At 34.4% G+C, this 16650-nt stretch overlaps 1 protein-coding gene across 1 annotated transcript; it reads right to left on the reverse strand.

Moving 5' to 3' along the window:
* Positions 1-2913: 2913 nt before the first annotated feature.
* LOC105771884 (uncharacterized) lies at positions 2914-6175 on the reverse strand. Its single transcript, XM_012593267.1, has 5 exons — positions 5245-6175; positions 4612-4776; positions 4102-4184; positions 3416-3501; positions 2914-3226 (listed from the first exon to the last, which is right to left on the reverse strand). Exons 1-5 carry the CDS (start codon positions 6173-6175, stop codon positions 2914-2916), a joined length of 1578 nt encoding a protein of 525 aa, XP_012448721.1.
* Between the last annotated feature and the right edge of the window lie 10475 nt (positions 6176-16650).

Genomic DNA, 16650 nt, shown 5'->3' on the forward strand with positions numbered 1-16650 from the left:
ACGATCAATTAGTGTAACTATGTTGAGTCCCATAAGACTATGGTGTAACACCCCTAACCATTATCCATCACCGAAACAGGGTTACAGAGCATTACCAAACTTTATGAATTAAATATGGACATTTCACAACCTTTGTTACACATATTAAGAATGAATCATATAACATTCATATTGTCCCTTAGATGGAACCTCGAGCCCTAATATTCACCTTAGAAGTGAATCGGGTATAAATCGGGTACTCAGGGAATTTTTCCTAAAATCTCAAAAATTTTCTTTAAAGCAGGAAACACACGCTCGTGTGGCTGGCCGTGTGAGCACGCTCGTGTCTTAAGCCGTGTGGACACTCGATATGAGCCACATGACTGTGTCCCAGACCGTGTCCTTACCCGTGTAACTCTTTGACTTGTGTCACACGGCCCATGTGTAAGGCCGTGTGTGAGACACACGCCCGTGGCTCTGCCCGTGTGGATGAAAATATGTCATTTTAAAGCCACTTTTCTGACCCATTTTGACATTAATTTGCACTCAACATTCACATACACCAATATATTCCAAATATTTCAATTACTTATACTTACCTATTTAACTCATTTCATTGATTTATCAAATTCTACTACTAATTACATACATACAAACATTTAAGATTCACAACCACAATTCAAACTATTTCATTGTCAAACCAACCCTATACATGTCATATAAACCAAAATTTACATTGCAAAAACTACCGGACTAAACTAGATAGTGTAGCTTGATGTGTTGATCCAATCTCTCGATTACACGTTAATCTACAAAAACATTAAACAACACGAGTAAGCTTAATGAAGCTTAGTAAGTTCAATAGGTTAAACATTGATCTTACCAAACTTCATATAATAAATTAAATTTTAAATAAATCATACATTTTTCCCTGTCAAATACAATATAACCAATAAGCACACTTCCTTCAGATCAATATCAATAATAATCTATAAATCTTTCAATTGAATCACATAAGTCTCTTACCATTTCTTATTAAATCGAAGAACGGCTTACGGATATGAGTACATCGTTCTTTTTGTGCCTTACTCCAACTATGGTCTTACACATGCATTACCATGGCCCTGCCATGGTCTTACATTTGTAGTGCCATAACCCAGTTATGGTCTTATCATCAGAATGCCATAGCCCAACTATGGTCTTACACATGTATCTAAACTGTCATGGTCCAACCATGGTCTTATGTTTAAGGTGCCACAACCCAGTTATTGTCTTTTCATTAAAATGCCATAGTCTAGCTATGGTCTTACATTTAAACATTGCCATGGTCATAGTCTAGCTGTGGTCTTACATTTAAACATTGCCATGGTCTAACCATGGTCTTATCCTTCAATTCAATCTTTGTCACGGAACGATCGTACTCAATCCTGCGTTCCACTCGTTTTCAACATTCAATTCAATTTTCATACTTTTACAATCATCTTAATTTCAACAACAAAATATGAATAAATATATTATACCATTCCTAAATTAACAAATAATCATGAAAGTTTAACCATATGAACTTACTTGGGTTGGATTGTAAAATTGGTAATAATTTAGAGACTACTCGACTAATTTCTCTTTTTCTCTTTGATCTATAAGCTCGTGATCTAAAATGTAAAAGTTTTCATTCATTAGCATATATTTCAATTTCAGTCCACTTCACAATTTATACCCTTCAAATTTCAAAATTACACAATTACCCTAACTTTTACAATTATTGCAATTTAGTCCCTCATCAATTATCACGTCAATTGAGCAAATTTCTCTCAATTGAAAATTTATCTAATTATTCTAGGCTATCTTACAGCCTTTGATACATAGAAATTTAATAGCAAACCCTAATTCTTTAGTTCTTCACAATTTAGTCCTCAAATCAATTTCTATTGAAATCACTTGATAAAATCATCATATAACAAAATTAAAGCTTCAATTCCATGTTAATTCACCATAAACATCCAGCACTCATCCATGGTAACTTTCAAAATTACCCACAAAACCAAAAATTAATGAAATAGATAGTTTAACCTAGTTGTAAAAGTCTTAAAAACACAAAAATTTCAAGAAAAGAGTAAGAATTGAACTCACATGTAGTAGAAATATGAAAAACCAACTTAGGGGGACTCTTCTATGGTGTTTTTGGCTGAAAATTCATGAAGAATTGTCTAGATTTCTATTAAATCTCATTTTTATCTTATTTTATTTTATTTTATTTCCCATTTTGCCCCTTAATCACCTAATTTCTTTTTTTTTCTGCTTATGCCGCCTCAGCCTTTTTAAGTGTGTCTAATTGCCTTTTTAGTCCTTCCTCATTTAACATTTAGGCTATTTTATCACTCTGGCAAGTTTTGCACCTTTTTCAATTTAGTCCTTTTTAATTAATTAACTATCAAAACGTTAAAATTTTCTAACGAAACCTTAGTACTAACTTAATGACACTCCATAAATATTTATAAAAATATTTACGGCTTGGTTTATGAAATTGCGGTCCTGATACCTCATTTTTGGAACCACTTAACCTAATAAATTCTTTTAAAACACAAATCACTAATTCAAAAATCTTTCTAAAATCATACTTAACTCATAAATAATAAATAATAAAATTTTCGAACTCACTCGTTAGATTTAGTGATCTTGAATCACTATTTACGACACCATTGAAAATTGGGTTGTTACAACTCTCCCCCTCTTTAGGAAATTTCGTCTTTAAAATTTGTTACCTGCAAATAAACTTGGATACTGCGATCTCATCGAGTCTTCTATTTCCCAAGTAGCCTCCTCCGAACCATGATGGCGTCGTAATAATTTTACTAGGGGAACTTGTTTATTTCGTAATTCCTTAACCTCTCGAGCTAAAATCTTTACCGGTCCTTCAGAGTACGTCATATTCGGTTAAAGCTCAATTTCACTGTAAGGAATTACGTGTAAAGGATCTAATTTGTACCATTTCAGCATCGATGCATGAAACACATTTGGAATTTTCTCAAGTTCTGGAGGCAAAGCTAACCGATAAGCCATCGAACCAATTCTTTCAACAATCTCATACGGTTCGATAAATCTTGGGCTCAGTTTCCCTTTTCTACCAAACCGCAATACTTTCTTCCACGATGAAACTTTTAAGAACACTTGATCACCCACATCAAATTCTATTTCTCTTCTTTTCAAATCTGCATATGACTTCTGACGGTCAGAAGTAGCCTTCAAACTATCTCGGATAACTCAAACTTTATCTTCAGTTTCTCGGATTAAGTCGACTCCCACTAACTTGGATTCGCTCAATTCAGACCAATACAATGAAGTCTTACATTTTCTTCCATATAGAACTTCAAATGGTGCCATTTTGAGACTGGATTAATAACTATTATTATATGCAAATTCAGCCAACGGTAAATACCTTTCCCAGTTACCTCCAAACTCAAGAATATAACATCTCAACATGTCTTCCAAAATCTGAATTACTCGTTCTGATTGCCCATCAGTCTGAGGATGAAATGTTGTGCTGAAATTTAATTTTGTACCTAGAGTTTCTTAAAATTTACTCTAAATCTCGATGTAAACCTCGAATCCCGATCTGAAATAATATATATGAGAACTCCATGTAACCTCACAATCTCTGATATATACAATTCCGCTAATTTCTCAAGCGAAAAGTCTGTTCTGATCGGAATAAAATGTGCCGATTTAGTCAATCTATCAACAATCACCTAGATCAAATCTTTCTTTTTTGGAGTCACAAGTAATCCGGATACAAAATCCATTGTGACATGCTCCCATTTCCACTCAAGAATCATGACAGGTTGTAACAAACCTGTTGGTACCTGATGTTCTGCTTTCACTTGCTAACAAATCAAACACTTAGCTACGAACTCACAAATTTCCCGTTTCATACCCGGCCACCAATACATCCGTTTCAAATCACAATACATCTCCGTGCTGCCCTGATGAATGGAATCATGCTACTATTAGCTTCAAAGAGAATGCCATTTTTCAAGTCTAAATTATTCGAAACACAAATTCTTTGCGATATCGCAACATGCCATTATCATCAATGCTATACTCTGAACTCGAATGGTCCTGTACCATCTGCCATTTCAACACCAATTTCAGATCTTCATCTTGTAATTCATGAATCTGTTGAAGGAACATAGATTTTGCTTTCAACTCTGCTTATACAGAACCATCCTCATTAAGAGACAAATGAGCATTTATCGCTCGAAGTGCAAACAAAGACGACTTTCAACTAAGTGCATCTGCTACCACATTAGCTTTCCCGGGTGGTAGTCAATAACTAAATCACAATCTTTTAGCAATTTTGACCACCGTCCTTGTCTCAAATTCAGCTCTTTCTGAGTTATCAAGTATTTTAAACTTTTATGATCTGTGTACACATAACATTTCTCACTGTATAAATAGTGTCTCTAAATTTTTAAAGCAAATACTATTGCAGCCAATTCAAGATCATGTGTAGAATAATTCTTCTTATGCGGTTTTAACTGTCGAGAAGCATAAGTCACCACTTTTCCTGACTCCATCAATACACAACCCAAACCACTCAGAGACATATCACACTGTACACAACATACGGTATACCTGATTCTAGCTGAGTCAAAACTGAAGCCTCTATCAACATCTTCTTTAACTGATCAAAGCTCTTTTGACACTCATCAGGCCATACAAATTCAATATTCTTCTGTAATAATCGGGTCATTGGTGAAGCAATCATCGAAAAATTCTTGACAAAATGGCTGTAATAACCTGTTAGACCCAGAAAACTTCACACTTCTATAATATTCTTTGGAGTTTTCCAATTCACCACAGCAGAAACTTTACTCGAATCAACTTTAATCCCATCGACCGATACAATGTGACCCAGAAATCGAACCTCGTGTAGCCATAATTCACATTTGCTAAACTTTGAATACAAATGTTTTTCTCTCAAAGTCTGAAGCACAATTCTCAAGTGTTGAGCATGCTCAGATTCTATCTTGGAATAGATTAATATATCATCGATAAACACAACCACAAATCTATCCAAATAAGGTTGAAAAATCTGATTCATTAGATCCATGAAAGCAGCAGGAGCATTAGTCAAGTCGAATGACATTACTAAAAACTTATAATGACCATATTGAGTTTTGAAAGCAGTCTTTGGCACATCACACTCTTTAACCTTCAACTGATAATACCCAGATCTGAGATCTATCTTTGAAAATACTATAGCACCTTTCAATTGGTCAAACAAGTCGTCAATACGGGGCAAGGGATATTTATTTTTAATCGTGACTCTGTTCAACTGTCTGTAATCTATGCATAATCTCAAAGATCCGTCTTTCTTTTTCACAAATAAAACAGGTGCAGCCCAAGGAGACATACTCAGTCTGATGAACCCTTTGTCTAGTAATTCTTGCAACTGTGTCTTTAATTCCTTTAACTCAGCCGGTGCAATTCTGTATAGTGTTATTGATATCGAAGTTGTTCTTGGAACCACATCAATCACAAACTCAACTTCACGATCAGGTGGTAAACCTGACAATTTCTTAGGAAAAATATCAGTAAACTCATTAACAACCGGTAACTGTTCTAGCTTCAATTTAGAATCCCGAGTATCAAGAATGTAGGCTAAAAATGCCTTATTACCTTTTTGCATTAGTCTCTGAGCTGAAAAACCTAAAATAATTCCAACAATTTCTTTCGGATTTGAAGACTCAACAATATTCATCTCTCCTGTCTGACATTTCAAATCAATCCATTTTTCTCTACAATTTACTACAGCATCATGCTTCGTAAACCAGTCCATACCCAAAATAACATCAAATTCTCGAAAAGTTAGTAACATCAAATCAGTAGGGAATTCATAGCCTTTTATTTTCAGTGGACAATCATGACACACTAAATTAACTATTACACTTTGGCCTAATGGATTAGTGACTTGAACATAATAATCAGTAGGTTCAACAACCAATTTCTTTTCTGATGCTAATGCAGTGCAAACATAAGAATGTGTAGACCCAGGGTCAATCAATACATTTACAGTAACATCAAAAAGATAGGATGTACCAGCAATTACGTCTAGAGCTGTAGCTTCTTCCTTTGCTCGGATAGCATAAGTACGTGCCGGAGCTTTAGTATCTGACCGAGACGCCTTATCTCTCATATTCGAACGAGTAGCCCTAGTAGCACTATTTTGACCTAAATGTTTACTTCTTTTGGAAGTGGCTAATTACTTTTCTTTTTGTTCTTCCTCCTCTTTTTGCAGCTAAGGACAGTCTTGAATAAAATGGTTAGTGGCCCCGCATTTGTAACAAGCTCCTGCCTTGCCTTTACATTCACCGAAGTGATTTTTCGCACAATATTTACATTTGGGCTTAGGAACATTTTGCACACTACCTACACTAGCCGAAGGTCTAATAGTCATCATGTAATCTTGTTGAATCACTTTATTTTTATTTGATCATTCCGGCATTGGGGTTGCTCGACTGAAATCATCTCTAGACTTTTTCGCAGGTGTAGATGAAAATGACTTGGAGGAACTACTCTTGTAAGATTCTTTATTCTTTCTATCTCTCTGTATTTTTCTGTTATGTACCTCTTCCATTTTCTAAACACGATCTGACAAAAAGAAAAATTCTCGTATTTTTGTGTCCCCAATCATCATTCTAATTTCATCATTCAACCCTTCTTCAAATCGAATACACATTTCTTCTTCGATTGGTACAATTTCTCGAGTATATTTGTTGAGGTATACGAATTCCCTATCATATTCGGCTACTGTCCAATTTTCTTGTCACAAGTCAAGAAATTCCTTCTTTTTATCCAAATATCTGCCGATATATTTCTTTTTGAATTCACCCTGGAAGAATTCCCAAGTGATTTTCTCTTTCGGCACCACGACCACTATAGTCATCCACCAATTGTAAGCTTCTTCTTTCAGTAATGACACAACACATCTCAAATAATCTTCAGGTGAACAGGCCATTTCCTCAAAAACTCTTATTGTGTTCTGAAGCCAATACTCAGCTTTCACAGGATCATCATCTGACCTACCTCGAAATTCTTCGGCCCTAGATTTTCTATGTTTTTTTATCGGAGTACGTTTATTGGATTCAATCACTGAAGAAGGTGGAGGTGCAATTGGAGGCACTTCAGACGGTGTAGTAGGGGGAGGATGCTATTGAGCCTGATTTGTTTCTTGCATAAACTCACTAAACCATTGATTCATAAACCCAAAGAACATATTTTTAAGTTTTTGTTATTGAACCGGAGAAATTAGGACGTTACTGATTGTCTCATCTTAAGATGTCTGTACTCTACTATTGGCCTCATCATGATCAGCATGTATTTTTAGACACTTTACACATTACTATCATTCCGAGAATCGACTAAACCGAAGCTCTAATACCAATAAATGTAACACCCCTAAACTTTATCCGTCACCAAAATAGGGTTACAGAGCATTATCGAACTTTACGAATTAAATACGAACATTTCACAACCTTTGTTACACATATTAAGAATCAATCATATAACACTCATATTGTCCCTTAGATGGACCCTCGAGGCCTAATATTCACCTTAGAAGTGAATCAGGACTAAACCAGGTACTCAGGGAATTTTTCCTAAAATCTCAAAAATTTTCTTACAAGCAGGGAACACACGCCCGTGTGACCGGTTGTGTGGCTCACATGGCCAGGAGACACACCCGTGTCTTAGGCCGTGTGGGCATTCGATTTGAGGCACACGTCTGTGTCCTAGCCCGTGTCCTTACCCATGTAACTCTCTGACTTGGGTCACACGACCAACCACATGTCGGTGTGTTAGGCCGTGTACAAGGTGCAGGGGTCAAACGGCCAAGCCACACACCCGTGTGCTAGATCATGCGTAAAAACCTAGGCATTCTGTTTGGAATTTTAAGGTGTAGGGAACACACGGCCAGACCAAACACCCATGTGTCAGCCATGTGTCACACACGACTGAGACACATGCCCGTGTGGATGAAAATAGGCCATTTTAAAGCCACTTTTCTCACCCATTTTGACATTAATTTGCACTCAACATTCACATACACCAATATATTCCAACCAAGCAATCAATACAAGCTAAAATGTGTTCTCAACATGACATAACATTACAAATATTTCAATTACTTATACTTACCTATTTAACTCATTTTATTGGTTTATCAAATTCTACTACTAATTACACATATACAAACATTTAAGATTCACAACCATAATTCAAACTATTTCATTGTCAAACCAACTCTATACATGCCATATAAACCAAAATTTACATTGCAAAAACTACTGGATTAAACTGGAAAGTGTAGCTTGACGTGTTGATCCAATCTCCCAATTACACGTTAATCTACAAAAACATTAAATAACACGAGTAAGCTTAATGAAGCTTAGTAAGTTCAATAGGTTAAACATTGATCTTACCGAACTTAATTTAATAAATTAAATTGTAAATAAATCATACATTTTCCCTGTCAAATACAATATAATCAATAAACACACTTCCTTTAAATCAATATCAATAATAATCTATAAATCTTTCAATTCAATCACATAAGTCTCTTACCATTTCTTACTGAATCGAAGAACGGCTTATGTATATGAGTACATTGTTCTTTTTGTGCCATAGTCCAACTATGGTCTTACACATGCATTTCCATAGTCTTACATTTGTAATGCCATAACCCAGTTATGGTCTTATCATCAGAATGCCATAGCCCAACTATGGTCTTACACATGTATCTATACTGCCATGGTCCAACCATGGTCTTATGTTCAAGGTGCCATAAACCAGTTATGGTCTTTTCATTAAAATGCCATAGCCCTGCTATGGTCTTACATTTAAACATTGCCATGGTCCAACCAGGGTCTTATCCATCAATTCATTCTTTTTCATGGAACGATCGTACTCAATCCTGTGTTTTACTCGTTTTAAACATTCAATTCAATTTTCATACTTTTACAATAATCTTAATTTCAACAACAAAATATGAATAATTATTTTATACCATTCCTAAATTAACAAATAATCATGAAAGATTAACCATATGGACTTACCTGGGTTGGATTGTAAAATTGGTAATAGTTCAGAGACTACTAGGCTAATTTACCTTTTTCTCGTTGATCTACGAGCTCTTGATCTAGAGTGTAAAATTTTTCATTCATTAGCATATATTTTAATTTCAGTCCACTTCGTAATTTATACCCTCCAAAATTTGAAATTATACAATTACCCTAACTTTTATAGTTTTTGCAATTTAGTCCTCATCAATTATCCCATTAATTGAGCTAATTTCTCTCAATTGAAAATTTATCTAATTATTATAGGCTATCTTATAGCCTTTGATGCATATAAATTTAATAGAAAACCCTAATTCTTTAGTTCTTCACAATTTAGTCCTAAAATTAATTTCTATTGAAATCACTTGATAAAATCATCATATAACAAAATTAAAGCATCAATTCCATGTTAATTCATCATAAACATCTAGCACCCATCCATGGTAACTTTCAAAATTACCCACAAAATCAAAACTAAAGAAATAGATAGTTGGACCTAGTTGTAAAAGTCTTAAAAACACAAAAATTTCGAGAAAAGAGTAAGAATTGAACTCACATGTAGCAAAAATATGAAAAACGAACTTAGGGGGACTCTTCTATGGCGTTTTGGGCTGAAAATTCATGAAGAATTGTCTATATTTATATTAAATCTCATTTTTATCTAATTTAATTTTATTTTATTTCTCATTTTGCCCCATAATCACCTAATTTCTTTGTTCTTTGTTCTTATGCCGCCTCAGCCTTTTTAAGTGTGTCTAATTGCATTTTTAGCCCTCTGTCATTTAACATTTAGGCTATTTTATCACTCTGGCAAGTTTTGCAACTTTTTCAATTTAGTCCTTTTTAATTAATTAACAATCAAAACGTTAAAATCTTCTAACGAAACCTTAATACTAACTTAATGACACTCTGTAAATATGTATAAAAATACTTACGACCCGATTTATGAAACCAAGGTCTCGATACCTCATTTTCGGAACCATTTAACCTAATAAATACTTTTAAAACACAAATTACTAATTCAAAAATCTTTCTAAAATCACACTTAACTCATAAATAATAATTAATAAAAATTTCAAACTCACTCATCGGATTTAGTGATCTCGAATTATTGTTTCTGACACCACTGAAAATTAGGCTATTATAGGTAGGGCAACGACTGGACTCCCCGTTGGTGCCTCATGCATAGATGGCCTATGCATCGTCGTTCACCGCCATCGGGAAATATGCCAAATCGGTGATGAATGACCGATAGTCCAACCTGTCATAGGATTACATACAGAAAAATGTGGTATAATATTTTGTGCTTGTGTGAAAATAAAAGAGTTAGGATACGAACCAGAATAAGACTGTACAACATGAAAGGGATGTGGTGAGTGGGGGGTGCTGATGCTGTCGGGGCTGGTTCTTGCGTGGGCACTGATGATGGGCCCGTCTCACCACTCCTTAGATTTAAAGGGGGCCATCGTGGCCTACTCATATGGGGATGTCGACGCCTATCCTCTTCATTCAACAAATATGACTTGCCATGGATCCTAAACCATGGCATGTAATCCGGATAGCATGCTAACTCCGGAAGAAAAATTGCATTGCGAATAGGTAAAAAATTATACCGATTATTCCATATCTTAATGTAATGGGAGTGGAATATCGACCAATTCGTATCCGGTCCTCGTAAGTCGATATGATGCAGATCTTAAGCTCCTGAGGTGCCACGGGAATCAATTGTCAAAATCTGAACTGTCGTAACACTTTATTCGTTTCGTGCATCTCGACGGTAGCGTAGACTACCAATGAGACCTTAATGTGCCAAGCGTTAGGATTCACAAAAATTCCTCAGAAATTACAGCCCGAATTGTCAGGTCTTCGTATGGTGTCCATTCAAACTATATGAATGTGATAAAAATATTAGATATATATATATACTACTAAATACTAAATACGAGATCAACTACGTTATTTGTATATAGTTCAAAATTCAATAAATATATACATTTGCTTCCGACCGCTGGTCTAATAGAAGTCGTATATCTTCAAACTCGATAGGTAATCCCACGTGACTTGGGGCATGGTTCTACCTAATTAAATAACTTATTAGCATAATAATTTTATTTTAAATCAATTTAATAGTGGTAATATATATTAAATTTTACCTTATTACGAGTGGGAATGTATACGGGTAGTCCACTCAAGGACGTAAAAATGGAAGGCGGTACTGAACCCATGATTGTAGTAGTAAAAGGCTACCAAAAAATTTGATTTTTCTGGTTTTTTCACCTGACACATCTCCCGGTACAATGTCGCCAACATTGCGGACCCTCAACTGAGTTCGCTAGCCTGTCTAAAATCAACGAGTTTCAGCAACCACCTTAGATGTACAATGTTTTGTGACTTATCAAGCATTAGAATACCCCTGATAATATGAAGGATGTACGCTTGAGTATATCGTACCCTTCTCTCTTCAGTAGAATTGTAACATCCCTTACCCAAGACCATTGCTGGAGTCTAGCATGAGGCGTTACTTGACTTAACTTAAAAGTTCAGGGCATAAAATTTTACTTTTGAAATTAATTTCACTATTCACAACAAAGCTGTCCACCTGCACAGCAGTTACTAAATTAATTATAACTCGAGCTACGAAACTCAAAATTTAGATCCGTAAATTTTACCTGAAACTAGACTCATATATATTTTATCATAAATTTTTCAGAATTTTTGGTTCAGAAAATTAGTACAGTTTATTAGTTAAAGTCTCTCCTGTTTCACTGATCGACTGTCCTAACCTCTAGTCACTAAAATTTAATTATCTCATTGTACAGACTTCATATAGTGTTTTTACTTGTTTCTAAAGAAAATAGACTCAATAAGGAATCTATAGTTATAAATTACAACTCATCAATATTTTTTTACAATTTTTAATGATTTTCCAACGTCAGAACAAGGGATTCCAAAAACCACTTTGACATTGTCTAACTAAAAGGAAAATATCTCAGAATACATTGTCTACACTATTATTTTTCTATGAAAATAGACTCAATATATTTAATTCTATATATCATTCAATCTCTAATTCATTTTATACTATCCTTGGTGATTTTTCAAATTCACATCACTGCTGCTGTCCCAAAACTGTTTCACTACCAATTTTTACTTTTTCATTATTTCTATGCATAATTTATCACCTAGACATTTATAACAACAAACACCTTCATACTTAGCCATTTTAATAACTATTCATCATCAAATATTTACATATCATCTTTTGGTCATAATTTAAGAATATACAATCAAAATGACTAAGTCTCTATACATGCCATAGCTCGAAACATTTATCGTCTTAAAATACCAAGTTGTGGTGATTGATAGTGTGAACGCTCTCCGACGTCTTCAAGATCACGACTATGCTTGATAATACTATATGAAAGAAAAAGAAATAAAAGAAGTAAGCATAAAGCTTAGTAAGTTTACAAGTAAATAAATAACAACATTTAACACAAATAATGATATGCAAGTATCATGTTCTTAAGTTTCCTTTTTACTTACTCTCATTTACTTGTTTATTTACTTACCTATTTAGATAACTTAAGATTACAACTTACTCTCTTGCTGAAATATTGATTCTCACTGATATCATAACATATTCTTAACTCTTATAACTCAATTGAAGTTGCTAATTATACTTTTACTTGAACTTCCATAGAACATAATCTGTTTTCTAGCCCGTTGAGCCACATTGGAATAATAAGGATACTTGGGTCTCCTTTCTGATAATAACATCCCAAAGCCATGTCCCAGACATGGTCTTACATCGGACCTCTTTACCCAAATGTCATGACATTTGTATCCAATACATTCCTAATGTTTCAACGGAGCTTTTATCACTGATTCTCTGTCATCTCATACTTAAGTCAACATTAAATAATTTCATGAAATAAATACATAATTGCTGGAAAATAGCAGCATTAATAATAATTATTGAAATATTACATTTATTTATCGTATACTTACCTCGGTACAAAAATGTGATCAAATCTAACACTTTAGTCCTCAATCTTTTTCTTTCCCCGGTCTAGCTCCGAATTTCGTTCTTCTTGATTGTGAGCTTGAGAAAGTGAAGAAACCCTAGCTATGGCTTCCTTCAAGTTTTGGTAGTAAGCAAGGATGATGAACACAATTTTTACATCTTTTTCCCTTTTAATTCTATTTATTTACTAAATGACTAAAATGCCCTTACTTAAAAAAATCCTATTTCACTTATCTCATGTCCATTTTTTTCCATCACTAACTAATGGTCTAATTACCATATAAGGACCCCCAATTTATAGTTCCATAACAATTAAATACCTTTAACATATAAAACTCAACTTTTGCACTTTTTACAATTTAGTCCTTTTAACTAAATTGAGTGCCCAAATGTCAAAATTTTTGAATGAAATTTTCACGAAATCTTTCCGTAAAATTGTAGGCCATAAAAATATAATAAAAATAAAATTTTCCTCATCGATTTTGTGGTCCCAAAACCACTGTTCCGACTAGGCCCTAAATCGGGATGTTACAAGAATCCTTCGTCAACTCTGCGAAATTATTTCGTAACCAGGCCATTTCGATCCGACCTTCAGTAATCATCTCTGGTACTGCACCCAAAAGTTCGTAATAGACGGTCTCCCAACTAGCAGACTGAATAGATCGGTGACTACCGATCCTTCCACGGGTAGCCCCAACTGTAACTTCACATCCTCCAGAGTGAGAGTACACTCACTACATGGAAGATGGAATGTATGTGTCTTTGGTCTCCACCTCTCCACCAACCCACTTATGAGTTTCAGGTGCAACTTACACCCCCAGCCTAAGTAGGCCACGTGGAAAAAACTAGCTTCCCTCAAGTATGTTTCGATCAACGGTGATGGAAGACCGGGTAGATTACGAATATGACATTGCAAAATTCGATCTTCCACTTATTTACATAAAAAGTTATAAAAAAAAATCAAGTTTAAGTATAACTATAAAATAAAAAAATTTAAAAATTATTAAAATTTATTCTTACAATTTGCAATTGATTGACGGAGACGTGCTTGTCATCAAGTTAGATTAGAGACTCGTCCATTGCTAAATTGAAAGCGAATTTAATAAGAAACACTATTTCTTGGAATTACTAATAAAAAATAATAAAAATATTTACTTAGATAAAAATAGAATTTAGTATAATAATTTGAGAGCTTTTTGAGAATTGTGAAAATTTTGGAAAATTAGGAGGGAAGTTGTGAGAATAGTGTGTGAAAAATGTGTTAAAGGGTTTATACTTCTTTTTTTGACCGTTGGGGGTCCAACAGCTAGTTCAAATAGCCGTTGGAGTTGACCGTTGGAGCACGGGGAAAAGCGCGCCCACATGGACGCTTTTTAGAAAAGCGCTTCCATGTCAACTTGTTTTACCCTAACAGTAGGGAAAAAAGCGCTGAGCTGGACGCACTTTTCTGCGTATCCCCTGAAAACGACGCCAGCTCAGCGCGTTTTAGTTGAAACGAGACATTCCCGTCATTTAAAAAAACGACCCATTTCTGTAATTTTTTTTAAAAAAGGGCTTTTATTGGTTATTTGGTCTCTATTTTCATGAGTACTTGTGAATTAAATTTGTGAAATTATAATTATAGTCTTCTTGGCAATTATAATTCAGATTTGAGAGGTTAATTTCTTGTTGTTTTGATTTTCCCCATAAAGAAAGTTTCGATTTTCATCATGTGTCCCGTTCTTGATAAGATCTTACTCTCTTAGCATCCAAGCACTTGATAATAGCGGAAAAAAAATCTTTCGATCGAAATCTAAAAAGATTTAAACGCTATATGTAGAATTTGGTGAGACTCCCTAATTTAAAAATACAAGTATTAATTTTGATAAAATTATTACTATAAATATTAATGACAAATTTTAAAATTCCACTATTTCATAACCTATTTTTTAACATGTAAATTCCTTATTCCACGTTTTTCAAGTGTAAATGTCGACCAAAAAATATTTATATACCAAATTAGAATTAATTGAGAAATTCGGGACCAAATATTACATTAACCTATTATTTAAATCGGATCCAAATAATAATAATTGAATTAAATATAGATAATTAAGGAAGATAAACTTAAAAGCGACATACAGAAATAATGGATCTCTGAGATGATGTGATCCTGATTCTGGATCCAATGGCCCTCACACATATGACTGCAATAATTTACAGAAAGGGTGAAGATTCCAATTAAACAAAGTTCCAAAATGGTCACCACTCACCCATCTCTCTGTTTCGTTATCTCTAAAAACCAAAGCACGCGTCAACCATGGCTTGGATGAAAATGAAGGCAACCTAAGGCGACAGTGAACATGATGCTGATGCCAAACATGAGCCCATGACGCTCCCATGTCTTTTTTGCCGCACATTCTATCACTCACCAACTCAACGTGTCCCCTCCTTAGAGGCCCTAATGGGAAGTACCATTTGTCTCCGTAGGTTTCCAGGCTGATTCCAACACATCAAACCAAAAACTAAGATCTTTGTCGGTTATGCATTCAAACCTTTTTACTTATCTGACAACCAATCAATCAATAGCTTTTGCTCTTCTTTTCTTCTTCTTTAAATCCCATTTAGCTCTTCCATTGTTCTTAGTTGAAACTGATTCATCTTTTCGAAACAATAAAAAATGCTGCTGAGAAGCTCGTCAACACCAATCTTAAACTCATGGTGGCCAAATTCAATAGTCTGTTCAATTTCATTACCAGAACCAGAATTTGGAGCTCTTCAAAGAACCAGCTCAATCTCATTTCACTCCCCTTCTTCCAATGATGATTATAAGCTTAGTAAACCACTAAACTTAGCTGACAACAGTATCCAAAACGATGTACCAAAACCAAGAAAAAACATGGGGAAAGCCATAATAGCAACACCTCACTCTCGCCACAAACAGGCAAAGCAAGAAACAAATGGAGACACTACACCAAAACAGGCTTTTAGCGGCGCTTTTTTAGGCCTTTAACAGCGCTTTTTAGCGCCGCTAAAAGTATTTGCGGCGATTTGAAAAGCGCCGCTAAAGAACGCGTCACTAATTTTAGCGGCGCTAAAGACCAAGACCTTTAGCGGCGTTTTTCCCACAAACGCCACTAAATACCAGCCGTTAAAAGACCACGACCTTTAGCGGCGCTTTTCCCAAAAACGCCGCTAAAAAACAAACCTTTAGCGGTGCTTCTAGCAAAAACGCCGCTAAAAACATAATCTTTAAAAAAAATTATTTTAATCAAATAATATTTATTTTTATGATAAATATTATATTATGTTTTATTTTTAAATTTGAACTTTAAATATACTTTTAAGGATAAATAAAAATATTATTTAAATTAAATTTTCTATGAAAATTTTAACTTTAAAACTAAATATAAAAATTAATGAATTTAGTTTTAGAATTTAGAATAATAAATTAATAACACAATTAAAATCCAAAAGTTAAAACTCAAGTTGTCCTAATATTAAAGTAAAAATAAAAATTTAGAATCAAAACTAAAATAAACAATGGAAAGA

The sequence above is a fragment of the Gossypium raimondii genome, chromosome 6 (assembly GCF_025698545.1).
Source record: "Gossypium raimondii isolate GPD5lz chromosome 6, ASM2569854v1, whole genome shotgun sequence".
Lineage (NCBI taxonomy): Eukaryota > Viridiplantae > Streptophyta > Magnoliopsida > Malvales > Malvaceae > Gossypium > Gossypium raimondii.

Bases quoted from the DNA above. Each gene is read 5' to 3' on its own strand.
- LOC105771884 (XM_012593267.1), bottom strand. From the start codon at position 6,175: ATGAGAGATAAGGCGTCTCGGTCAGATACTAAAGCTCCGGCACGTACT. The intron at 4,185-4,611 runs GTATACCGTATG...CTGTATAAGCAG, and splicing joins TTTGACTCAGCTAGAATCAG to AGTTGAAAGCAAAATCTATG. The intron at 3,502-4,101 runs GTACAGGACCAT...TTTCATCCTCAG, and splicing joins TGGTGTTGAAATGGCAGATG to ACTGATGGGCAATCAGAACG.